The sequence below is a fragment of the Oncorhynchus nerka genome, linkage group LG28 (assembly GCF_034236695.1).
Source record: "Oncorhynchus nerka isolate Pitt River linkage group LG28, Oner_Uvic_2.0, whole genome shotgun sequence".
Taxonomy (NCBI): Eukaryota; Metazoa; Chordata; class Actinopteri; order Salmoniformes; family Salmonidae; genus Oncorhynchus; species Oncorhynchus nerka.
In genome coordinates, this window is record NC_088423.1 from 4,177,501 (window position 1) to 4,204,119 (window position 26,619).

General features: G+C 45.3%; 1 protein-coding gene across 3 annotated transcripts in view; it reads left to right on the top strand.

Annotated features, from left to right (window-relative positions):
- Positions 1-25,768, top strand: part of LOC115121774 (fibulin-7-like) — a 39,104-nt gene extending 13,336 nt beyond the window's left edge. For 2 of the 3 annotated variants that reach the window (XM_065012600.1, XM_065012602.1), the window contains 6 exons: positions 6,342-6,518; positions 12,888-13,013; positions 18,581-18,718; positions 20,396-20,533; positions 22,970-23,108; positions 24,340-25,768. In XM_065012600.1, coding sequence (XP_064868672.1) covers positions 6,342-6,518; positions 12,888-13,013; positions 18,581-18,718; positions 20,396-20,533; positions 22,970-23,108; positions 24,340-24,712 — 1,091 coding nt within the window. In that variant the 3' untranslated portion in view covers positions 24,713-25,768. The remainder of the gene's footprint in view (positions 1-6,341; positions 6,519-12,887; positions 13,014-18,580; positions 18,719-20,395; positions 20,534-22,969; positions 23,109-24,339) is intronic. The other variant, XM_065012601.1, reaches the window with a different exon arrangement.
- The last annotated feature ends 851 nt before the right edge of the window (positions 25,769-26,619 follow it).

Here is a 26,619-nt window from a genome sequence, read left to right on the forward strand (position 1 = left end):
CAGAGTCAATGTGGAGACTATATACAGGGGTACCGGTACAGAGTCAATGTGGAGACTATATACAGGGGGACCGGTACAGAGTCAATGTGGAGACTATATACAGGGGGACCGGTACAGAGTCAATGTGGAGACTATATACAGGGGTACCGGTACAGAGTCAATGTGGAGACTATATACAGGGGTACCGGTACAGAGTCAATGTGGAGACTATATACAGGGGACCGGTACAGAGTCAATGTGGAGACTATATACAGGGGGACCGGTACAGAGTCAATGTGGAGACTATATACAGGGGGGACCGGTACAGAGTCAATGTGGAGACTATATACAGGGGGTACCGGTACAGAGTCAATGTGGAGACTATATACAGGGGTACTGGTACAGAGTCAATGTGGAGACTATATACAGGGGGACCGGTACAGAGTCAATGTGGAGACTATATACAGGGGGTACCGGTACAGAGTCAATGTGGAGACTATATACAGGGGGGTACTGGTACAGAGTCAATGTGGAGACTATATACAGGGGGACCGGTACAGAGTCAATGTGGAGGCTATATACAGGGGGTACCGGTACAGAGTCAATGTGGAGACTATATACAGGGGGACCGGTACAGAGTCAATGTGGAGACTATATACAGGGGGGACTGGTACAGAGTCAATGTGGAGACTATATACAGGGGGACCGGTACAGAGTCAATGTGGAGACTATATACAGGGGGACCGGTACAGAGTCAATGTGGAGACTATATACAGGGGGGTACGGTACAGAGTCAATGTGGAGACTATATACAGGGGGTACGGTACAGAGTCAATGTGGAGACTATATACAGGGGGACCGGTACAGAGTCAATGTGGAGGCTTTATACAGGGGGCACCGGTACAGAGTCAATGTGGAGACTATATACAGGGGGTACCGGTACAGAGTCAATGTGGAGACTATATACAGGGGTACCGGTACAGAGTCAATGTGGAGACTATATACAGGGGGACCGGTACAGAGTCAATGTGGAGACTATATACAGGGGGACCGGTACAGAGTCAATGTGGAGACTATATACAGGGGTACCGGTACAGAGTCAATGTGGAGACTATATACAGGGGTACCGGTACAGAGTCAATGTGGAGGCTATATACAGGGGTACCGGTACAGAGTCAATGTGGAGACTATATACAGGGGGACCGGTACAGAGTCAATGTGGAGACTATATACAGGGGTACCGGTACAGAGTCAATGTGGAGACTATATACAGGGGGTACCGGTACAGAGTCAATGTGGAGGCTATATACAGGGGGACCGGTACAGAGTCAATGTGGAGACTATATACAGGGGGACCGGTACAGAGTCAATGTGGAGACTATATACAGGGGTACTGGTACAGAGTCAATGTGGAGACTATATACAGGGGTACCGGTACAGAGTCAATGTGGAGACTATATACAGGGGGACCGGTACAGAGTCAATGTGGAGGCTATATACAGGGGGACCGGTACAGAGTCAATGTGGAGACTATATACAGGGGGACCGGTACAGAGTCAATGTGGAGACTATATACAGGGGTACTGGTACAGAGTCAATGTGGAGACTATATACAGGGGTACCGGTACAGAGTCAATGTGGAGGCTATATACAGGGGGACCGGTACAGAGTCAATGTGGAGACTATATACAGGGGGTACTGGTACAGAGTCAATGTGGAGACTATATACAGGGGGTACTGGTACAGAGTCAATGTGGAGACTATATACAGGGGTACCGGTACAGAGTCAATGTGGAGACTATATACAGGGGGACCGGTACAGAGTCAATGTGGAGACTATATACAGGGGGACCGGTGCAGAGTCAATGTGGAGGCTGTATACAGGGGTACCGGTACAGAGTCAATGTGGAGACTATATACAGGGGTACCGGTACAGAGTCAATGTGGAGGCTATATACAGGGGGGACCGGTACAGAGTCAATGTGGAGACTATATACAGGGGTACTGGTACAGAGTCAATGTGGAGACTATATACAGGGGTACCGGTACAGAGTCAATGTGGAGACTATATACAGGGGGACCGGTACAGAGTCAATGTGGAGACTATATACAGGGGGTACTGGTACAGAGTCAATGTGGAGACTATATACAGGGGGTACCGGTACAGAGTCAATGTGGAGACTATATACAGGGGTACTGGTACAGAGTCAATGTGGAGGCTATATACAGGGGGTACCGGTACAGAGTCAATGTGGAGACTATATACAGGGTACCGGTACAGAGTCAATGTGGAGGCTATATACAGGGGGACCGGTACAGAGTCAATGTGGAGACTATATACAGGGGGTACTGGTACAGAGTCAATATGGAGACTATATACAGGGGTACCGGTACAGAGTCAATGTGGAGACTATATACAGGGGTACTGGTACAGAGTCAATGTGGAGGCTATATACAGGGGTACTGTACAGAGTCAATGTGGAGACTATATACAGGGGGTACCGGTACAGAGTCAATGTGGAGACTATATACAGGGGGACCGGTACAGAGTCAATGTGGAGGCTGTATACAGGGGTACTGGTACAGAGTCAATGTGGAGGCTATATACAGGGGGTACCGGTACAGAGTCAATGTGGAGACTATATACAGGGGGTACTGGTACAGAGTCAATGTGGAGGCTATATACAGGGGTACCGGTACAGAGTCAATGTGGAGGCTGTATACAGGGGTACTGGTACAGAGTCAATGTGGAGACTATATACAGGGGGTACCGGTACAGAGTCAATGTGGAGACTATATACAGGGGGTACCGGTACAGAGTCAATGTGGAGACTATATACAGGGGGTACCGGTACAGAGTCAATGTGGAGACTATATACAGGGGGTACCGGTACAGAGTCAATGTGGAGACTATATACAGCGGGGACCGGTACAGAGTCAATGTGGAGACTATATACAGGGGTACCGGTACAGAGTCAATGTGGAGACTATATACAGGGGGGACCGGTACAGAGTCAATGTGGAGACTATATACAGGGGGTACCGGTACAGAGTCAATGTGGAGACTATATACAGCGGGGACCGGTACAGAGTCAATGTGGAGACTATATACAGGGGTACCGGTACAGAGTCAATGTGGAGACTATATACAGGGGGTACCGGTACAGAGTCAATGTGGAGACTATATACAGGGGGTACCGGTACAGAGTCAATGTGGAGACTATATACAGGGGGTACGGTACAGAGTCAATGTGGAGGCTATATACAGGGGGTACCGGTACAGAGTCAATGTGGAGGCTGTATACAGGGGGGTACTGGTACAGAGTCAATGTGGAGACTATATACAGGGGTACCGGTACAGAGTCAATGTGGAGACTATATACAGGGGGTACCGGTACAGAGTCAATGTGGAGACTATATACAGGGGGTACCGGTACAGAGTCAATGTGGAGACTATATACAGGGGGGACCGGTACAGAGTCAATGTGGAGACTATATACAGGGGGTACCGGTACAGAGTCAATGTGGAGACTATATACAGGGGTACTGGTACGTAGTCAATTTGTGGGGGCACCGGTTAGTTGATGTAATCGAGGTAATATGTACATGTACAGTGGCTTGCGAAAGTTTTCACCCCCTTTGGCATTTTTCCAATTTCGTTGCCTTACAACCTGGAATGAAAATCGATTTTTGGGGAGATTTTATCATTTGATTTACACAACATGCCTACCACTTTGAAGATGCAAAATAGTTTTTCTTGTGAAACAAACAAGGAACTACGCAAAAAAACTGAAAACTATTCACCTCCCCAAAGTCAATACTTTGTAGACACATTTTGCACCAAATACAGCTGCAAGTCTCTTGGGGTATGTCTCTATAAGCTTGGTACATCTTGCCACTGGGATTTTTTTTCCCATCTTCAAGACAAAACTGCTCCAGCTCCTTCAAGTTGGATGGGTCGCTGGTGTACAGCAATCTTTATGTCATACCACAGATTCTCAATTGGATTGAGGTCTGGGCTTTGACTAGGCCATTCCAAGATATCTAAATGTTTCCCCTTAAACCACTCCAGTGTTGCTTTAGCAGTATGCTTAAGGTCATTGTCCTGCTGGAAGGTGAATCTCCGTCCCAGTCTCAAATCTCTGGAAGACAGAAACAGGTTTCCCTCAAGAATTTCTGGGTATTTAGCGCCATTCATCATTCCTTCGATTCTGACCAGTTTCCCCAGTCCCTGCCGATGAAACACATCCCTACAGCATGATGCTGCCACCACCATGCTTCACTGTGGTGTTCTCGGGGTGATGAGAGGTTTTGTGTTTGCTCCAGACATAGTGTTTTCTTTGATGGCCAAAAAGCTCAATTTTAGTCTCATCTGACCAGAGTACCGTCTTCCATATGTTTGGGGAGTCTCCCATATGCCTTTTGGCGAACACCAAACGTGTTTGCTTATTTCTTCCTTTAAGCAATGGCTTTTTTCTGGCCACTCTTCCGTAAAGCCAAGCTTTGTGGAGTGTATGGCTTAAAGTGGTCATATGGACAGATACTCCAATCTCCACTGTGGAGCTTTGCAGCTCCCTCAGGGTTATCTTTGATCTCTTTGTTGCCTCTGATTAATGCCCTCCTTGCCTGGTCCATGAGTTTTGGTGGGCGGCCCTCTCTTGGCAGGTTTGTTGTGGTGCCATATTCTTTCCATTTTTTAATAATGGATTTAATGGTACTCTGTGGGATGTTCAAAGTTTCAGTATCTTTTTATAACCCAACCCTTATATGTACTTCTCCACAACTTTGTCCCTGACCTGTTTGGAGAGCTTCTTGGTTATCACGGTACCACTTGCTTGGTGGTGCCCCTTGCTTAGTGGTGTTGCAGACTCTGGGGCCTTTCAGAACAGGTGTATATATACTGAGATCATGTGACACTTAGATTGCACAAAGGTGGACTTTATTGAACTAATTATGTGACTTCTGAAGGTAATTGTTTGCACCAGATCTTAGCAGAGGGGGTGAATACATACGGTATGCACACACCACTTTTCTGTTTTTATTTTTACAATTTCTTGAAACAAGTTATTTTTTTCATTTCAATTCACCAATTTGGACTATTTTGTGTATGTCCAATTCAGGAAATCCAAATAAAAATGTATTTCAATTACAGGTTATAATGCAACGAAATAAGCAGAAACGCCAAGGGGATGAATACTTTTGCAAGGCACTGTAAGCAGAGTTAAAGTGATATGCATAGATTATAAACAGAGAGTAGCAGCAGCGTAAAAGAGGGGTCTGGGTAGCCGGTTGATGAGCTGTTCAGGAGTCTTATGGCTTGGGGGTAGAATCTGTTAAGAAGCCTTTTGGACCTAGACTTGGCACTCCGGTACCGCTTGCCATGCGGTAGCAGAGAAACAGTCTATGACTAGGGTGGCTGGAGTCTATGACTATTTTTAGGGCCTTGCTATGACACCGCCTGATATAGAGGTCCTGGATGGCAGGAAGCTTGGCCGTACGGGCCATACGCACTACCCTCTGTAGTGCCTTGAGGTTGGTGGCCGATTAGTTGCCATACCAGTGATGGCTGTACTGTACTAGAAGGCAGAGCTCTTTATTTTAATAACTCGTAGGCTATACTGTACTAGAAGTCAGAGCTCTTTATTTTAATAACTCGTAGGCTGTACTGTACTAGAAGACAGAGCTCTTTATTTTAATAACTCGTAGGCTATACTGTACTAGAAGGCAGAGCTCTTTATTTTAATAACTCGTAGGCTATACTGTACTAGAAGGCAGAGCTCTTTATTTTAATAACTCGTAGGCTGTACTGTACTAGAAGACAGAGCTCTTTATTTTAATAACTCGTAGGCTATACTGTACTAGAAGGCAGAGCTCTTTATTTTAATAACTCGTAGGCTGTACTGTACTAGAAGGCAGAGCTCTTTATTTTAATAACTCATAGGCTATACTGTACTAGAAGTCAGAGCTCTTTATTTTAATAACTCGTAGGCTATACTGTACTAGAAGTCAAACATCTTTATTTGAATAGATTTAGAAAAGCAGCACATACTGATGTTATTACATTAACACCTTGGCTGTCAATTCTGGACAATTGTGTGCTGCCTTTGTATTATTGATGCCATTATTTGTAGTAGCTTGTCTCAATAAAATGCACATTTTTTCATAACTATTTGAAGTTTTATTTGTTATAGAGCTGGTATTGTTGGATGAAATGAGGCATTTAGTGTCTGTGTATGTCCACAGACACTAAATACCACAGTATGCTGGGTGCACGACTCCGTATGCATACATGTGACAATCCTCTCTCTCCTTCTCTCTCTTCCTGCCCCTCCCTCCCTCCGTCCCTCCCCTCTCTCTCTCAGCTCCGTCCGTTTGCCCCTCCCTGGACGCCCCTGTCCACGGGAGGAAGTTTGGCTCCAAGTATTTCATCAGTCATGAGGTCCATTTTACCTGTTCCCATGGTTACCACCTGGTGGGCCCCGAGACACGTGTGTGTCAGGAGAACGGGAGTTGGAGCGGTGTCAACACCATCTGTAAAGGTAAAGGTACAGTACTGTTTGTCTGTCTGTCCAAACAGATAATATAGACAAACACACATCACTTTAGGTAATGCTGGGCTGAGGAAATCATGAAGAGATGGACCGGCACACACTGCTCCACCATACCTCTATTTGGCCAGTAACTTAATAAATGTTTCAATGTGTCTGTCCACCTGACACCAGAGCCCATCTCACTCTTTAGATTGTAGTTTCCACCAACACAACCTTTTGTCAGTGTGTTGTTTTGCTGTCTCCTACACACACGTTTCTCTTTAAAAGGACTTTAGTTATACAGCAGCCAGTCACTGTAAAGGTCTCACACGGTTGTTATTTCACTGCTGCTGCTGCCATGGCCTCTGTCCTCACAATGCACAGGAATGTACTGGTATTACAGGGCGACAGAGAGCAGAGAGGGGGACAGAGTGGGAGAGAGGGAGTTGGGGAGAGAGAGATGGTGAGGGAGAGATGGAGAAAGGGTGTTCGTAAAGTGTAAGGAGGGAAGGTAACTGGGAAAAATGTTAACTACATGCTGACGTTATATCAGAGTGCTTTTATGTATTGGGGCTGTGTTTTCACAGTATGTGTTTGCACAGTAGAGATCCATCCATTCACCTGTAAATTCTTAGCTTTTACTACAGACATCACTATGACTGTAAACTCCCATCCTGTTCTTCACAATTTGGCCTGTGAAGATTTTAAAACTGTGGTCAGAGCGGCTGCAGCGGCTACACAAACACTCACTGTTGGGTAAATGCAATGTGACTATGCACACTTAACCTGGGTCGTGTTCATTAGGGCATGTTTAGTTTGTTACTCTGTAGAAAGAACACTACTGGACAGAAAGCTGCCATCTGCAACACCAACCCATTGTTATTCTAGAATCTACAGTAGTCTCTTCAGACGGAGGGTCCTGTAGACATGTAAAGATTGATGATGGCGGAAGAGAGAGGGAAGGAGAGGAAGAATGAAGAAGAGGAGAGAGCGGGTGAGAGAAAGAGAGGGAGAGGCAGAGGGGTAGAGAGAGAGAGAGGGGTAGCGAGTGGGTTAGAGAAAGAGAGAGAAAGGAAGGAGAGAGAGAGGAGGAGTGAAAGAGAGGGTGAGAGTGAGAGGGTGAGAGCGAGAGAGGGTGAGTGAGAGAGAGAGAGAAAGAAAGAGAGGGTGAGAAAGAAGTATAGGAGGGCAGAGTCTCTGGATCTTTAGCTCTGTGGACTAACTGTATTTTGGACTAGAGGGAGAGAGGGATGTCTTTAGCTCTGTGGACTAACTGTATTTTGGACTAGGGAGGGAGAGAGGGAGGTCTTTAGCTCTGTGGACTAACTGTGTTTTGGACTAGAGGGAGAGAGGGAGGTCTTTAGCTCTGTGGTCTAACTGTATTTTGGACTAGGGAGGGAGAGTGGGAGGTCTTTGCTTCTGAGAGCTTACTGTATTTTGGACTAGGGAGGTAGAGTGGGAGGTCTTTGCTTCTGAGGGCTTACTGTATTTTGGACTAGGGAGGGAGAGTGGGAGGTCTTTGCTTCTGAGAGCTTACTGTATTTTGGACTAGGGAGGTAGAGTGGGAGGTCTTTGCTTCTGAGGGCTTACTGTATTTTGGACGAGGGAGGGAGAGTGGGAGGTCTTTGCTTCTGAGAGCTTACTGTATTTTGGACTCCTCCATGGTGCTAATTTGCCTTCCCCAGGGGCCACCAGACCACAGGACAGGTAGCGATGTATAGACCAACTACATAGAGACCTGAGAACACTCTGACTGAACTGACTGAACCACTTTACGTAGAGACCTGAGAACACTCTGACTGAACCCCTTTACATAGAGACCTGAGAACACTCTGACTGAACTGACTGAACCCCTTTACATAGAGACCTGAGAACACTCTGATTGAACTGACTGAACCACTTTACATAGAGACCTGAGAACACTCTGACTGAACTGACTGAACCCCTTTACATAGAGACCTGAGAACACTCTGACTGAACTGACTGAACCCCTTTACATAGAGACCTGAGAACACTCTGACTGAACTGACTGAACCCATTTACATAGAGACCTGAGAACACTCTGACTGAACTGACTGAACCACTTGGGATATGTTTCAAATGACACCCTATTTAGTGCACTACTTTTGACCAGAGCCCTATACCCTGGTCAAAAGCAGTGCACAGTGAAAAGGATGCCATTTGTTACACAGCCTTGGAATGTCTGGGCTTCTGCCTGTAGCGATGGCCGGACAGAGATGTGAGCCATCAATAGCATGCTTAACATAGCTGCATGCTATCAGACCATGGGCCGTGGTGCTGTAATGACAGCATGCATGGCCTTAGCCTCTGCTTCCTGGAACCCCAAAACAAAGAGACTGTAGAGAGAAACAGAAACACAACACAAGAAGGGGTTATTTTACAGTAGCCCTGCTGCCAGTCCTGGGGTTTGTCCCAAATTACATCATAGTCCCTATGTAGTGCACAAATTATGGGCCCTAGTCTAAAGTATTGCACTACTTAGGGAATATGGTGCTATTTAGGATGTAGTGGTTATTATGGTGGAATAGCAGCAGCATGTAGAGGGGAAGGAGAATGTGCCCTGCTCTGGAATGTGGTCTAGTACTGTACAGGTGTTTTCTGAGTCCACTGAGGCATTTAATGGTTTCATTCAGGGAGGGATCTGAGCTCCAGACTGAAGAATGGAACTTTTCTTCTGCTCCCCTTGTCTGTTTGTGTGAGGACTAGGAACCCTTCTTAGCTGGCCAACCGGCCACCTTCTCCCTCTTAGCTGGCCAAACGGCGGCCTTCTCCCTCTTAGCTGTCCGGTCGGCTGCCTTCTCCCTCTTAGCTGGCCAAACGGCGGCCTTCTCCCTCTTAGTTGGCCAAACGGCAGCCTTCTCCCTCTTAGCTGGCCAAACGGCCGCCTTCTCCCTCTTAGCTGGCCAAACGGCGCCTTCTCCCTCTTAGCTGGCCAAACGGCCGCCTTCTCCCTCTTAGCTGGCCAAACGGCCGCCTTCTCCCTCTTAGCTGGCCAAACGGCGGCCTTCTCCCTCTTAGTTGGCCAAACGGCAGCCTTCTCCCTCTTAGCTGGCCAAACGGCCGCCTTCTCCCTCTTAGCTGGCCAAACGGCCGCCTTCTCCCTCTTAGCTGGCCAAACGGTGGCCTTCTCCTCTTAGCTGGCCAAACGGCCGCCTTCTCCTCTTAGCTGGCCAAACGGCCGCCTTCTCCCTCTTAGCTGGCCAAAGGGCGGCCTTCTCCCTCTTAGCTGGCCAAACGGCCGGCTTCTCCCTTTTAGCTGGCCAAACGGCCGCCTTCTCCCTCTTAGCTGGCCAAACGGCGGCCTTCTCGCTTTTAGCTGGCTGCCTTCTCCCTCTTAGCTGGCCAAACGGCTGCCTTCTCCCTTTTAGCTGTCCGGTCGGCTGTTTTCTCCCTTTTAGATGTCCGGTCGGCTGTTTTCTCCTTTAGATGTCCGGTCGGCTGTTTCTCCCTTTTAGATGTCCGGTCGGCTGCCTTCTCCCTTTTAGATGTCCGGTCGGCTGCCTTCTCCCTTTTAGATGTCCGGTCGGCTGTCTTCTCCCTTTTAGATGTCCGGTCGGCTGCCTTCTCCCTTTTAGATGTCCGGTCGGCTGCCTTCTCCCTTTTAGATGTCCGGTCGGCTGCCTTCTCCCTTTTAGATGTCCGGTCGGCTGTCTTCTCCCTTTTAGATGTCCGGTCGGCTGCCTTCTCCTTTTAGATGTCCGGTCGGCTGTCTTCTCCTTTTAGATGTCCGGTCGGCTGCCTTCTCCCTTTTAGATGTCCGGTCGGCTGCCTTCTCCCTTTTAGATGTCCGGTCGGCTGCCTTCTCCCTTTTAGATGTCCGGTCGGCTGCCTTCTCCCTTTTAGATGTCCGGTCGGCTGTCTTCTCCCTTTTAGATGTCCGGTCGGCTGCCTTCTCCCTTTTAGATGTCTGGTCGGCTGCCTTCTCTCTTTTATTTGGCAGACCTCAGTAGTCCTGCTCCAGGTATTCCACCAATCCAGAGCGAGGTGGCACTGGATACAGGCTGGGGGGTAGAGTAGGGTGTGTGTGTTATTCCTAATCCCCTGATAGAGCCACTACTCTCAAGAGAAAGACAGCTTTCTTCTAACTTTGTCCACTTTGCACTTGAAGAGACATTCTTTTTGTAATGGATTAAGTTTCCAAGCTAGAGGAGTAACCTTTTCTTTATGTTTATAAAACAGTACACATCTCTTCTAGATCGTTTTTCACTTGTTATAAGCAATGACATGAACCGAGTCAGTGGAAGGCACGTGTCTCTTAAAATTATAGAGTTAAAACCATTAAAACCATAATGCAAAAAAAGCCATTCCAACCATCTCTGGAGAACTTTATTCACCATGCTCACACAATCACCATCCATCCCTGCAAGTCCATTTAGCTCAAACTATACCACCTCTTTATACAGTATGAATCAGGAGGGAAGCATTTCATCTCTTATTTAAAGCACTTTAAACCGAGAGGCTGGAGACTTGAAGGGAAGTATTGACGGGGAAAGGAATGAATTGTCCTCCGTCCGTGAAGGATGGTGCCAGGTTAGTCTGGTCTGATTCTGCTGTATAACGTATCACCCCTCCCCTGGACAGAGAACAGATATACAGTTAAAGTCGTACGTTTACATACACCTTAGCCAAATACATTTAAACTCAGTTTTTCACAATTCCTGAAATTTAATCCTAGTCAAAATTCCCTGTTTCAGGTCAGTTAGGATCAACACTTTATTTAAAGAATGTGAAATGTCAGAATAATAGTAGAGAGAATTATTTATTTCAGCTTTTATTTATTTCATCACATTCTCAGTGGGTCAGCAGTTTACATACACTCAATTAGTATTTGGTAGCATTGCCTTTAAATGGTTTAACTTGGGTCAAACGTGTCAGGTAGCCTTCCACAAGCTTCCCACAATAAGTTGAGTGAATTTTGGCCCATTCCTCCTGACAGAGCTGGTGTAACTGAGTCAGGTTTGTAGGCCTCCTTGCTTGCAAGGTCAGGGCTTTGTGATGGCCACTCCAATATCTTGACTTTGTTGTCCTTAAGCCATTTTGCCACAACTTTGGAAGTACGCTTGGGGTCATTGTCCATTTGGAAGACTCATTTGGGACCAAGCTTTAACTTCTTGACTGATGTCTTGAGATGTTGCTTCAATATATCCACATCATTTTCCTCCTCATCATGCCATCTATTTTGTGAAGTGCACCAGTCCATCCAGCAGCAAAGCACCCCCACAACATGATGCTGCCACCCCCATGCTTAACGGTTGGGATGGTGTTCTTCGGCTTGCAAGCTTCCCCCTTTTTCCTCCAAACATAACTATGGTCATTATGGCCAAACAGCTCTATTTTTGTTTCATCAGACCAGAGGACATTTCTCCAAAAAGTATGATCTTTGTCCCCATGTGCAGTTGCAAACCGTAATCTGTCTTTATTATGGCGGTTTTGGAGCAGTGGCTTCTTCCTTGCTGAGCGGCCTTTCAAGTTATGTTGATATAGGACTCGTTTTACTGTGGATATAGATACTTTTGTACCTGTTTTCTCCAGCATCTTCACAAGGTCCTTTGCTGTTGTTCTGGGATTGATTTGCACTTTTCGCACCAAAGTACGTTCATCTCTAGTAGACAGAATGCGTCTCCTTCCAGAGCTCTATGATGGCTGCGTGGTCCCATGGTATATTTATAGTTGTGTACTATTGTTTCTACAGATGAATGTGGTACCTTCAGGCATTTGGAAATTGCTTCCAGGATGAACCAGACTTGTGGTGGTCTACAATTTGTCTTCTGAGGTCTTGGCTGATTTCTTTTGATCTTTCCATGATTTCAAGCAGAGGCACTGAGTTTGGCCTTGAAGTACATCCACAGGTACATCTCCAATTGATTCAAATGATGTCAATTAGCCTATAAGAAGCTTCTAAAGCCATGACATCATTCTATGGAATTTCCAAGCTGTTTAAAGGCACAGTCAAGTTAGTGTATGTAAACTTCCGACCCACTGGAGTTGTGATACAGTGAAATAATGTCTGTAAATAATAGTTGGAAAAATGACTTGTGTCATGCATAAAGTAGATGTCCTAACCGACTTGCCAAAACTATAGTTTGTTAACAGGGAATTTGTGGAATGGTTGAAAAACTAGTTTTAATGACTCCAACCTAAGTGTATGTTAGCTTCCAACTTCAACTGTACAGCTCCTAGATGGGTCTAAGACAAGCAGAGAACTGACACTGGGACAAAGTATGTATTTTCAGCAGTTTCAACCACAGAGTTAAATAGAACACTAGAATGGTTATTGGGATTCCACATGCCAGGAAATGCTACTGCATCTTGTTCAGGGACATCTTTCATTCTTTCAGCTCTCCCTTTTGTCCATAGATGTGAGTGAGTGCTCCAGTAACCCATGCCAGAACGGAGGGACCTGTGTAGAGGGAGTAAACCAGTACAGGTGCACCTGTTCACAGAGCTGGAATGGATCCAACTGTCAGCACCAGACACAGACGGGTCAGCAGTACCAGACATCACACCTGATACCCTACCAGAACACATAGGAACTAGCGACAACTGCATGACATTGCTATTCGTTACTATCTCACTTATTATGTTTTGTATTAGTGGATATCTGTTGGTAGTCTGTTTTGTGTTAGTCTGTGTTGTGTTGATAGTCTGTGTTGCGTTGATTGTCTGTGTTGCGTTGTTAGTCTGTGTTGCGTTGTTAGTCTGTGTTGTGTTGGTAGTCTATGTTTACGCAAGATGGCGCCAAGAGACATGGCATCTTCGCTTCTAGTCCTTAGAAAACTGCAGTATTTATTTTTTGATGTATTATTTCTTACATTGTTAGATCAGAAAACCTTAAGTGTTATTACATACAGCTGGGAAGAACTATTGGATATCAGAGAGATGTCAACTTACCAGCACAACGACCAGGAATACGACTTTCCCAAAGCAGATCCTTTGTCTGCACCTCCCAGGGCATTTGAATTGATTCCAGACGCCAACCCAAACAACGGAGTCGGAGGAGAGGTTGCCGGAACGGTCTTCTAGTGAGGCTTCGGATGCGTGCACACCACCTACCTCTTCCGAATATATTACTCGCTAATGTCCAGTCCCTAGTTAACAAAGTCGACAAAATCAGGGCTAGAGTTGCTTTCCAAAGAGGTATCCGGGATTGTAACATACTCTGTTTCACCGAGACATGGCTAGCTGGGGACATGCTGTCGGAGTCCGTACAGCCAACGGAATTTTCAGTGCATCGCACCAACAGGAACAAACATCTCTCCAGTAAGAAAAGGGCGGGATTGTATGTTTCATGATTAACGACTCATGGTGTAATTGTAACAACATACAAGAACTCAAGTCCTTTTGTTCACCTTGACCTAGAATTCCTCACAATCAAATTTCAACCGTATTATCTCCCAAGAGAACTCTCCTCTGTTATCGTCACAGCCGTGTATATCCCCCCCGCAAGCGGATACCTAGACGACCATCAAGAAACTTCACTGGACTTTATCCAAACTGGAAACCATATATCCTGAGGCTGTATGTATTGTAGCTGGGGATTTTAACAATGCTAATTTGAGAACAAGGCTACCTAAATTCTATCAACATATCGATTGCAGTACATGAGCGAGTAACACACTCAACCATTGCTACTCTAACTTACGCGTTGCATACAATGCCCTCCCCCACCCTCCCTTTGGCAAATCTGACTATGACTCCATCTTGTTGCTCCCCTCCTATAGGCAGAAAGTAGGAATCGCCCGTGCTTAGGTTATCTGGTCTGACCAATCGGATTCCACACTTCAAGATTGCTTCGATCCCGTGGACTGGGAAATGTTCCGGGTAGCCTCAGAGAATAACATTGACGTTTATGCTGAGTTTATAAGGAAGTGTATAGGAAATGTTGTACCCACTGTGACTGGTAAAACTTTCCCTAAACAGAAACCATGGATTGATGGCAGCATTTGTGCAAAACTGAAAACACGTACCACCGCATTTAATCATGTCAAGATGACTGTAAATGTGGCTGAATACAAAACAGTGTAGTTATTCCCTCCGTAAGCAATCAAACAAGCAAAGCATCAGTATAGAGACAAAGTGGAGTTGCAATGTAACAACTCAAACACAAGACGTCTGTGGCAGGGTCTACAGAAAATCACGGATTACAAAAAGAAAACCAGCCTCGTTGCGGACATCGACGTCTTGCTTCCAGACAAATTAAACAATTTATTTGATGACAATACAGTGCCACCGATGTGGCCCGCTACCAAAGTCTGTGGGCTCGCCTTCTCCGTGGCCGACGTGAGTAAAGCATTTAAACGTGTTCACCCTCATAAGGCTACCGGCCTAGACGACATCCCTAGCTGCGTCCACAGAGCATATTCAATCAATTCCAATCCCAGTCTGCTCTCCCCACATGCTTCAAGATTGCCACCATTGTTCCTGTTCCCAAGAAAGCTAAGGTCACTGAACTAAATGACTATCGCCCTGAGCACTCACTTCTGTCATCATGAAGTGCTTTGAGAGACTAGTCAAGGATCATATCACCTCCACCCTACCTGTCACCCTAGACCACTCCAATTTGCTTACCACCCCAAAAGGTCCACAGACGATGCAATCGCCATCACACTGCACACTGCCCTATCCCATCTGAACAAGAGGAATACCTATGTAAGAATGCTGTTCATTGACTAGAGCTCAGCATTCAACACCATAGTACCCTCCAAACTCATCATTAAGCTTGAGACCCTGGGTCTTGACCCCGCCCTGTGCAACTGGGTCCTGGACTTCCTGACGGGCCGCCCCCAGGGGTGAAGGTAGGAAACAACATCTCCATTCCGCTGACCCTTAACACTGGGGCCCCACAAGGGTGCGTTCTCAGCCCCCTCCTGTACTCCCAGTCTGGTTTAGCAACTTTAATAAATGGAACACTAGTCAATTTAATAACGTCACTTTAAGAATGTTTACATATCTCGCATTACTCATCTTATATTGATATCATTGGCCTCTTTAATAAATGGAACACTAGTCAATTTAATAACGCCACTTTAAGAATGTTTACATATCTCGCATTACTCATCTTATATGTATATACTGTATACTGTATACTTCACTATCTATTACATCTAGCCACTCTGCCACTGTCACTGTCATTTCCCTACACTCACAATAACATCTGCTAACCATGTGTATGTGACCAATAACATCTGCTAATCATGTGTATGTGACCAATAACATCTGCTAACCATGTGTATGTGACCAATAACATCTGCTAACCATGTGTATGTGACCAATAACATCTGCTAACCATGTGTATGTGACCAATAGCATCTGCTAACCATGTGTATGTGACCAATAACATCTGCTAACCATGTGTATGTGACCAATAACATCTGCTAACCATGCGTATGTGACCAATAACATCTGCTAAATATGCGTATGTGACCAATAACATCTACTAACCATGCGTATGTGACCAATAACATCTGCTAACCATGCGTATGTGACCAATAACATCTGCTAACCATGCGTATGTGACCAATAACATCTGCTAACCATGCGTATGTGACCAATAACATCTGCTAACCATGTGTATGTGACCAATAACATCTGCTAACCATGTGTATGTGACCAATAACATCTGCTAACCATGTGTATGTGACCAATAACATCTGCTAACCATGTGTATGTGAACAATAACATCTGCTAACCATGTGTATGTGACCAATAACATCTGCTAACCATGTGTATGTGACCGATAACATCTGCTAACCATGTGTATGTGACCAATAACATCTGCTAACCATGTGTATGTGACTAATAACATCTGCTAACCATGTGTATGTGACCAATAACATCTGCTAACCATGTGTATGTGACTAATAACATCTGCTAACCATGTGTATGTGACCAATAACATCTGCTAACCATGTGTATGTGACCAATAACATCTGCTAACCATGTGTATGTGAACAATAACATCTGCTAACCATGTGTATGTGACCGATAACATCTGCTAACCATGTGTATGTGACCGATAACATCTGCTAACCATGTGTATGTGACCAATAACATCTGCTAACCATGTGTATGTGACCAATAACATCTGCTAACCATGCATATGTGACCAATAACATCTGCTAACCATGCGTATGTGACCATTAACATCTGCTAACCATGTGTATGTGACCAATAACATCTGCTAACCATCCGTATGTGACCAATAACATCTGCTAACCATGCGTATGTGACCAATAACATCTGCTAACCATGCGTATGTGACCAATAACATCTGCTAAATATGCGTATGTGACCAATAACATCTGCTAACCATGCGTATGTGACCAATAACATATGCTAAATATGTGTATGTGACCAATAACATCTGTTAAATATGTGTATGTGACCAATAACATCTGCTAACCATGTGTATGTGACCAATAACATCTGCTAACCATGTGTATGTGACCAATAACATATGCTAAATATGTGTATGTGACCAATAACATCTGTTAAATATGTGTATGTGACCAATAACATCTGCTAACCATGTGTATGTGACCAATAACATCTGCTAACCATGTGTATGTGACCAATAACATCTGTTAAATATATATATGTGACCAATAACATCTGCTAACCATGTGTATGTGACCAATAACATCTGCTAACCATGTGTATGTGACCAATAACATCTGTTAACCATGTGTATGTGAACAATAACATCTGCTAACCATGTGTATGTGACCAATAACATCTGTTAACCATGTGTATGTGACCAATAACATCTGCTAACTATGTGTATGTGACCAATAGCATCTGCTAACCATGCGTCTGCTAACCATGCGTATGTGACCAATAACATCTGCTAACCATGTGTATGTGACCAATAACATCTGCTAAATATGTGTATGTGACCAATAACATCTGTTAAATATGTGTATGTGACCAATAACATCTGCTAACCATGTGTATGTGACCAATAACATCTGCTAACCATGTATATGTGACCAATAACATCTGCTAACCATGTGTATGTGACCAATAACATTTGTTAAATATATGTATGTGACCAATAACATCTGCTAACCATGTGTATGTGACCAATAACATCTGCTAACCATGTGTATGTGACCAATAACATCTGCTTACCATGTGTATGTGAACAATAACATCTGTTAACCATGTGTATGTGACCAATAACATCTGCTAACTATGTGTATGTGACCAATAGCATCTGCTAACCATGTGTATGTGACCAATAACATCTGCTAACCATGTGTATGTGACCAATAACATCTGCTAACCATGTGTATGTGACCAATAACATCTGCTAACCATGTGTATGTGACCAATAACATCTGCTAACCATGTGTATGTGACCAATAACATCTGCTAATCATGTGTATGTGACCAATAACATCTGCTAACCATGTGTATGTGACCAATAATATTTGATTTGATGTTGTGTTGATAGTCTGTTGATAGTCTGTGTTGTGTTGTTAGTCTGTGTTGTGTTGTCTGATTTGTGTTGTGTTAGTCTGTATTGCGTTGTTAGTCTGTGTTACGTTGTATTGTCTGTGTTGTAAGTCTGTGGTGTGTTGGTCTGTGTTTTGTTGTTGGTCTGTGTTGTGTTGTTGGTCTGTGTTGTGCTGTTGGTCTGTGTTGTGTTGTTGGTCTGTGTTGTGTTGTTGGTCTGTGTTGTGATGTTGGTCTGTGTTGTGTTGTTGGTCTGTGTTGTGCTGTTGGTCTGTGTTGTGCTGTTGGTCTGTGTTGTGTTGTTGGTCTGTGTTGTGCTGTTGGTCTGTGTTGTGTTGTTGGTCTGTGTTGTGCTGTTGGTCTGTGTTGTGCTGTTGGTCTGTGTTGTGCTGTTGGTCTGTGTTGTGTTTATACGTCTATGTCCTCGTCTGTGTTGTTTGTCCATGTATTGTCATGTACAGTACGTCTGCATGGTGGTGTTGTTTGTGCTTTATGTGCGTGTTTATGCTGTCCAGTGGTGCAAGGGCCCTCGAGGCCCTCTCCGGGCCACCGGGTGAAGTTTAAGCTCTTCCCTCTCCCTCTCTCGTGTTCAGCCCCGCCCGAGTGGAGCGTCATGAATGACCCGGCGTTCAGCAGACGTCCCCGCTGTGCCAAAGTGGACCGCGCCCAACACTGCAGCTGCGATGCTGGCTTTCACATGAGTGGGACATCTGACAACAGTATCTGCCAGGGTGAGATATGAGATGCTTTAGTGTTGGATGAAGTGAGTTCCCACCTTACCCAGGATACTTTGTGAGCCTGGTTGGTTATAGTGTGTGTAGCGTTCTGTCTGGTTTAGCCAAGCTAAGCGTTCAGTCTGGTTTAACTATGCTAAGCGTTCAGTCTGGTTTAACTATGCTAAGCGTTCAGTCTGGTTTAACCAAGCTAAGGGTTCAGTCTGGTTTAACCAAGCTACGGGTTCAGTCTGGTTTAACCAAGCTAAGGGTTCAGTCTGGTTTAACCAAGCTAAGGGTTCAGTCTGGTTTAACCAAGCTAAGGGTTCAGTCTGGTTTAACCAAGCTAAGGGTTCAGTCTGGTTTAACCAAGCTAAGCGTTCAGTCTGGTTTAACCAAGCTAAGGGTTCAGTCTGGTTTAACCAAGCTAAGGGTTCAGTCTGGTTTAACCAAGCTAAGGGTTCAGTCTGGTTTAACCAAGCTAAGGGTTCAGTCTGGTTTAACCAAGCTAAGGGTTCAGTCTGGTTTAACCACGCTAAGCCAAGATGGAAAGGGCCTGTGGGGCTCCGATAACAAAACTGACTGTATAAAATGAATAATATAAATACTGATCTATATTGTATGCTCAAAAAAATTGGGAAATTATATTATTTTACACATACAATTGCGCAGAGAAATATATTGTATTTATTTATTTACTTTTTTTCTCCTTAAAAAAGCTGGGTCAAAATGATTTGACACCCCTCTTTTCAATACCTTTCAAAAAGCTGGAGATTTTTCAGCAAGACAATAACCCCAAGCACACATCAAAATCGACAAAGAAATTGTTAATTGGCCACGGAATCTACATTTTGCAGTGGCCATGTCAGTCTCCGGAATTGAGACCTATTGAAAACATGTGGTTTGAATTGAAGAGGGCAGTCCATAAACACAGGCGAAGGATATCAAGGATCTGGAAGGATTCTGTATGAGGAATGGGCTAAGATCCCTCCCAATGTGTTCTCCAACTTACAAAATATATTAGAAAAAGGTGAGGTATTGAAAGGTAAAAAATAGATAAAAAGGGAAATAAATGTGTACTTTTCTTCCCGGAGCAATTGTATTAGTATAAAATAATAGAATTAAAAAGAAAAATTTGAGCATACAATATAGCCCAGTATTTGAATGATTTATTTTATAGTCATGTTTGTTCATCTTTATCAAGGGTGTCAATCATTTCCTGCTCCACTTTGGTGTCCACTTGCCAAAATGTGTCCATATCGATTAGCTGTGTATCTAGGGTCTTTGATAGAACTTGCCAAAATCTAACCGTCCTACATAACGATGCAAAGCATCTGTTTCATATGAGTGGTACCTCAGAAAACTCTGCCAGGGTAAGACTGGCCTTATACAGAAACAACCCGTAGCACCTACCCACTAAACACTAGTTGAGATTGGATAGATTAGATGACTCTCAATTAGGCTTTCAACAACTCCTACCATCCCTCCTTACCCCCCTCCCGGACAGCCAGACAGAACAGATGCCCTTTACCCCAAATCCTTCTAGCTACTGTATCTCTCTATAGTGCTCTAACATTTTAATTATATGACTCTCTTTTCTCTCTCTTTCTCCTCCTTTCCACCCTGTTGTTTGTACCCCCACATGTCTGATCATGTGACTGACGCGCATGTCCCCCCCCCCCTCTCTCCTCCCAGATGTAAATGAGTGTGAGGTGTACCGGCTGGACCAGGGGGGCAAGCTGTGTGTGTACGAGTGTGTCAACATACCAGGCTCCTACCACTGCTCCTGCCCCAGCCACTATAAGCTGCTGCCTGATGGTAGGAGCTGTGAGGGTGAGTGACAGGAGGGTAGGAGGAGATGGAGGGTAGGAGGAAGGGTAGGAGGGATTGGGGTAGGGTAGGAGGGATGGTAGGAGGAAGGGTCGGAGGGATTGATGGAGGGTAGGAGGGATGGATGGAGGGTAGGTGGGAGGGATGGAGGGTAGGAGAGATGGAGGATAAGAGTGATGTAGGGAGGGTAGGAGTGATGGAGGGAGGGTAAGAGGGATGGAGGGAGGGAGGAATGGAGAGAGGGTAGGAGAGATGGAGGGGTTAGGAGGGATGGAAGGAGGGATGGAAGAAGGAAGTGATGGATGTTGGGAGGGTAGGAGAGATGGATGGAGGGTAGGAGAGAAGGGGGTAGGAGAGAGGGGTAGAGGGCGATAGGAGAGATGGAGGGTAGAAGGGGATAGAGGGCGGTAGGGAGGGTAGGGGTGATGGAGGGTAGGAGGGAGGGTGGAGGGCGATTGGAGAGATGGAGGGTAGAAGGGGATAGAGGGCGGTAGGGAGGGTAGGGGTGATGGAGGGTAGGAGGGAGGGGTGGAGGGCGATTGGAGAGATGGAGGGTAGAAGGGGATAGAGGGTGGTAGGGAGGGTAGGGGTGATGGAGGGTAGGGGTGATGGAGGGTAGGAGGGAGGGGTGGAGGGCGATTGGAGAGATGGAGGGTAGAAGGGGATAGAGGGTGGTAGGGAGGGTAGGGGTGATGGATGGCATGGAGGGGGGATGGAGGGTAGAAGGGGATGGAGGGATAGAGGGCAGTAGGGAGGGTATGGGGTGATGGAAGGAGGGTAGGAAGGGATAGAGGACAATGGCCCATTCATTTCCATGGTCTTGATCTTGGAGCTATGCAAGGGACTTTAGAGCTGGGCTTAGAACTACAACGCTACAGGCAGGGAGCGCCACACTGGGGTTGGCTGAAAAGATTTCTAGCTGTCAAATCCGTGTGTCTGGAGGACGGAGGAAGCAAGGATTTGACAGCCAGTAATGCTTTCAGACACAGCCTGGGTCCTGGCTAAGGCGCTGTATAATGGGTCTGATAGGGTTGTGGGGCTTACCCTTCTGGAGCTACGGGGATAGCAGTGATTTATATGACTAAACCCATCAGAATGGAGCTTCCAGAACATAAATAAAGGTGTAATGAGAGAAGGGAGAATGGAGATGAGGGAATGGAGAATGGAGATGAGAGAATGGAGATGAGGGAATGGAGAATGGAGATGAGGGAATGGAGAATGGAGATGAGAGAATGGAGATGAGGGAATGGAGAATGGAGATGAGGGAATGGAGAATGGAGATGAGAGAATGGAGATGAGAGAATGGAGATGAGAGAATGGAGATGAGGGAATGGAGAATGGAGATGAGGGAATGGAGAATGGAGATGAGAGAATGGAGATGAGGGAATGGAGAATGGAGATGAGGGAATGGAGAATGGAGATGAGGGAATGGAGATGAGAGAATGGAGATGAGAGAATGGAGATGAGAGAATGGAGATGAGAGAATGGAGATGAGAGAATGGAGATGAGGGAATGGAGAATGGAGATGAGGGAATGGAGAATGGAGATGAGGGAATGGAGAATGGAGATGAGGGAATGGAGAATGGAGATGAATGGAGAATGGAGATGAGGGAATGGAGATGAGGGAATGGAGAATGGAGATGAGGGAATGGAGAATGGAGATGAGGGAATGGAGATGAGAGAATGGAGATGAGGGAATGGAGAATGGAGATGAGGGAATGGAGAATGGAGATGAGGGAATGGAGAATGGAGATGAGGGAATGGAGGGATGAAGGGATAAACAAACATCATGGTTGGTTTAGCTATGTAGTTCTTTGGAAAGGAAGGCCGATCATGGTAGAGGAAGATATTTCTGTAGAGGTGTCCGTCCTCCAGCCTCTGCCCTGACCGTAGTCCTCAATCCATTTTTTTCTGCCTAACCCCCCCTGTCGTTTCTTACCCTGCTCTACTTCTGGCCAGTGGAACAAATTAGAGAAGGGTAGAGGAGGGAGGGAATGAAGGGTGGAAAGAATAGAGGGATAAACAAACATCATGGTTCAGCTTAGCTATGGGTGAAGGTGTTTGGAAAGAAGGGGAGAAAAAGATAGAGAGCAAGAGCGAAAGACAAGGCAGATGGCTGTATGTATTTATATGGAGGTGTCCCATGTCCCTCTCTCTGGCCTGGCCATAGGCTTTACTCCCCAGGCCTGTTTCATCTGCCCTATAAGCTTAAGAAGTTTTACTTTCTCTGCTGGCCAGTGGAACAGATGACCTCACCACTTCGCAGCAGAAGGAATGTCTTGGTCCAGGATGCGAGACAAGCCGTTTGAGAGACTAAACTGAACTACTAATGTTTCACTCTTTATTTTTTCATTTATTCTCTCTCTCTTCTCTCCCCTACCTCCCATCCACCCTCTGTTTCCCTCTCTGTCTTTCCCTCCCCCTGATGTTGCCCTCCAGATGTGGATGAGTGTCTGACCCAGCAGCACAACTGCAGTAGAGGAACAACATGTATCAACACTGGAGGAGGGTTCCAGTGTGTGAGCCCGGAGTGTCCCCGATCACACGGCAACATCAGCTACGTCAAGACGTCTCCCTTGTAAGTAGTTCAGATAGACACCGCCTGGTGCGTGTGTGTGCGTGTATATCTTCAAATATATAAAACGAAACAAGCCTCTCCTACAGAGTTATTGCTATACGTCTTAGGAAAACAAACATACCAACTCTTGGAGTCATTGACGGGCAAGTCCCTTAAAATGATACAAGAACTCATAGAAATGCTCATAAAACCATACCAGCAGGACAAACAAAGTATGCAAGTAAAAAACTCTCTCAAACAATATTGTTTCTTCATCAGGATGAATCATGACTGAAACATCTCATCTTTCATTTCAAACATTTTGACCAGGGACGCTGGAGGGGAAAGGGGGAAAGGAATGAATTGTCCTCTGTCTGGAAACGATGGTACCAGATTTTGTGTGTGTGTGTGTGTGTGTGTGTGTGATCATGTGATTGATCTGTCTGCTGTACGCATTTGTCTGTTCATATCACTAGAGTCCAAAATAAGTGAAAATGACATCTTCATGTTTCCACCTTATTTGAAGCAGTCTCAAACTCTCCAGAATAAATGTAGAATCTCTAGCGTTGTCTTCTAGAATCCCACTAGCAGCTGTTCTAGTTCAGGCCTCCTGGCTATATGACCACAACCACCATCCTTTCCAAGATGCCTTGGCCTCAGTCTTAGATAGTGTTTGCCAACTCCTCACAAATTGCCTCATTTAAAGGCAATAAAGGTATGAAATGTAGCTCTGTCCACTCCTACTGAACCATCACTGTGCTGAAAGACTGCAGGACTGCCAGTGGAGGAGAGAGAGAAAGAGAGGGAGAGGCAGGGTGAATAAGTACACGGAGACAGAGAAATACTGTTGTCAGGGTTTCTCCATTTCACTCTAATTCACAAGCCTACAGTCTTCGAACAAAAGGTGCTATCTGGAACATAAAAGGGTTCTCTGTCCCCATAGGATCATCCTTTGAAGAACACTTTTGGGTTCCATGTAGGGTTCTATATATATGGAACCCAAAAGTGTTCTACCTGGAACCAAAAGGGTTCTCCTATGGGGACAGCTGAAGAACCCTTTTGGAAGTCTTTGATCTAAGAGTGTAGGGAGGGAGGGAAAATGATGTACACTTTCCTCCTTGTTTATTTTCCCAAGGAGACTGACTTGTGTAACAATACTTGAATCACAATGTTATAATGTGTATGGATCTTTCCACAGTAAGCGTCAAGAGGTTAAACTTGGTCTCAACATCTCCTCTCTTCTCCCTCACAGTCAGTGTGAGAGGAACCCCTGCCCTATGGAGAGTCGTTCCTGTCACCTGGCTCCTAAGACGGTCTCCTTCCACTACATCTCCCTCCCCTCCAACCTCCAGACCCCGGCAACCCTGTTCCGTATGGCAACCGCAGCCGCCCCCGGCCGCCCCGGCCCCGATAGCCTGAGATTCGGCATTGTCGGGGGCAACAGCCGCGGGATGTTCGTGATGCAAAGGTCGGACCGCCAGACGGGTGAATTGATCCTAGTTCAGAGGTTAAGAGGACCACAGGATATCAGTGTTGATGTGGACATGTCAGAGTATAGTGATCGCACCTTCCAGGCTAAGCATGTGGCGAAGGTGCATATTCTGGTATCAGCGTATAACTTCTGAGGAGGATGGACGGACAGAGGAACGAGTGAAAGGGACAGAGAGAGGAAGGGAGAAGAGGAACGAAGAAGGAGGAGAGAGGGAGAAGAATGGAGAAAAGGAGGAGGAGAGAGGGAGAAGGACGGAGAGAGGGAGGATGGCAGAGAGAGAGGGAGGAGGGCGGAGGGAGGAGAGAGGGAGAAGGACGGAGAGTGAAGGAGAGAGGGAGAAGGACGGAGAGAGGGAGGAGGATGGAGAGAGGAGAGAGGGATGAGGACAGAGAGAGGGAGAAGTTGGAAGGAAACGACAGAGCGGGAGGACAGAATGGTTTGGACTGACGTCGATTATGAAGTATATGAGTGAGGATGGTACTGAAATTAATGAATGGTGTATTGAGTGAGTTAATTACTGAATGAGTGAGTGGGTGAGTGAGTAAACATTTGTAAAGCAAACTAACAGAGTGGTAATGGAATGGTAATGAGGTTGCCATGGTGACCGAAGGCTTTGTATATATGCAATGACATTGTGTAGATCAGTTTAAAGGCCCACTCTGTTCCTTTAAAGCTGTTTATCAAAACGGCTGAAAATATCACAGAATGGGCCTTTAAGAGTCATGAACCCCAGAATGCGTCCAAAGTGGCACCCTATTCACTATTAAATAAACTACTTTTTCGTGCACTATGTAGAGAATGGGGTGCCATTTGGGACGTAGACCCTTTAAAACATGAAGCACTCACATGGACCTGATTTATCAGAATATTGTTGTTGTTGTTTTTATTTTGACACAGTCGGTGATTCAATGCAGTGTGATGTTACCTTATATCAGGTACAGCTGTTTTTACTGGCTTGCTTTGTGATTATAGGACCAAAACTCTAAGAACAACTTAAGGCGGTTTGGAGTTAGTTTTTAACAATAGCATTGTACTTGGACGTATTTCTAGTATCATATTGGGCTATTACAGGGTAACTACAGTGATTTGGCAGCCTTGCCAATGCAGTGTACAATACCATCTGATGTTTTAAGGAGTCTTTATTATCGCACATAACTATTTCTCCTGAAATAAAGACCGTCCTTCACTACTACTTTGACCTAATTTACATACAACAAATCAGTTAGTTTGTCCTGATTTACACCCTGTGTCCCTATCCAAAACACATCAGTTAGTTTGACCTGATTTACACCCTGTGTCCCTATCCAAAACACATCAGTTAGTTTGACCTGATTTACACCCTGTGTCCCTATCCAAAACAAATCAGTTAGTTTGACCTGATATACACCCTGTGTCCCTATCCAAAACACATCAGTTAGTTTGACCTGATTTACACCCTGTGTCCCTATCCAAAACACATCAGTTAGTTTGACCTGATTTACACCCTGTGTCCCTATCCAAAACACATCAGTTAGTTTGACCTGATTTACACCCTGTGTCCCTATCCAAAACACATCAGTTAGTTTGACCTGATTTACACCCTGTGTCCCTATCCAAAACACATCAGTTAGTTTGACCTGATTTACACCCTGTGTCCCTATCCAAAACACATCAGTTAGTTTGACCTGATTTACACCCATGTCCCTATCCAAAACACATCAGTTAGTTTGACCTGATTTACACCCTGTGTCCCTATCCAAAACACATCAGTTAGTTTGACCTGATTTACACCCTGTGTCCCTATCCAAAACACATCAGTTAGTTTGACCTGATTTACACCTGTGTCCCTATCCAAAGCACATCAGTTAGTTTGACCTGATTTACACCCATGTCCCTATCCAAAACACATCAGTTAGTTTGACCTGATTTACACCCTGTGTCCCTATCCAAAACACATCAGTTAGTTTGACTTGATTTACACCCTGTGTCCCTATCCAAAACACATCAGTTAGTTTGACCTGATTTACACCCATGCCCCTATCCAAAACACATCAGTTAGTT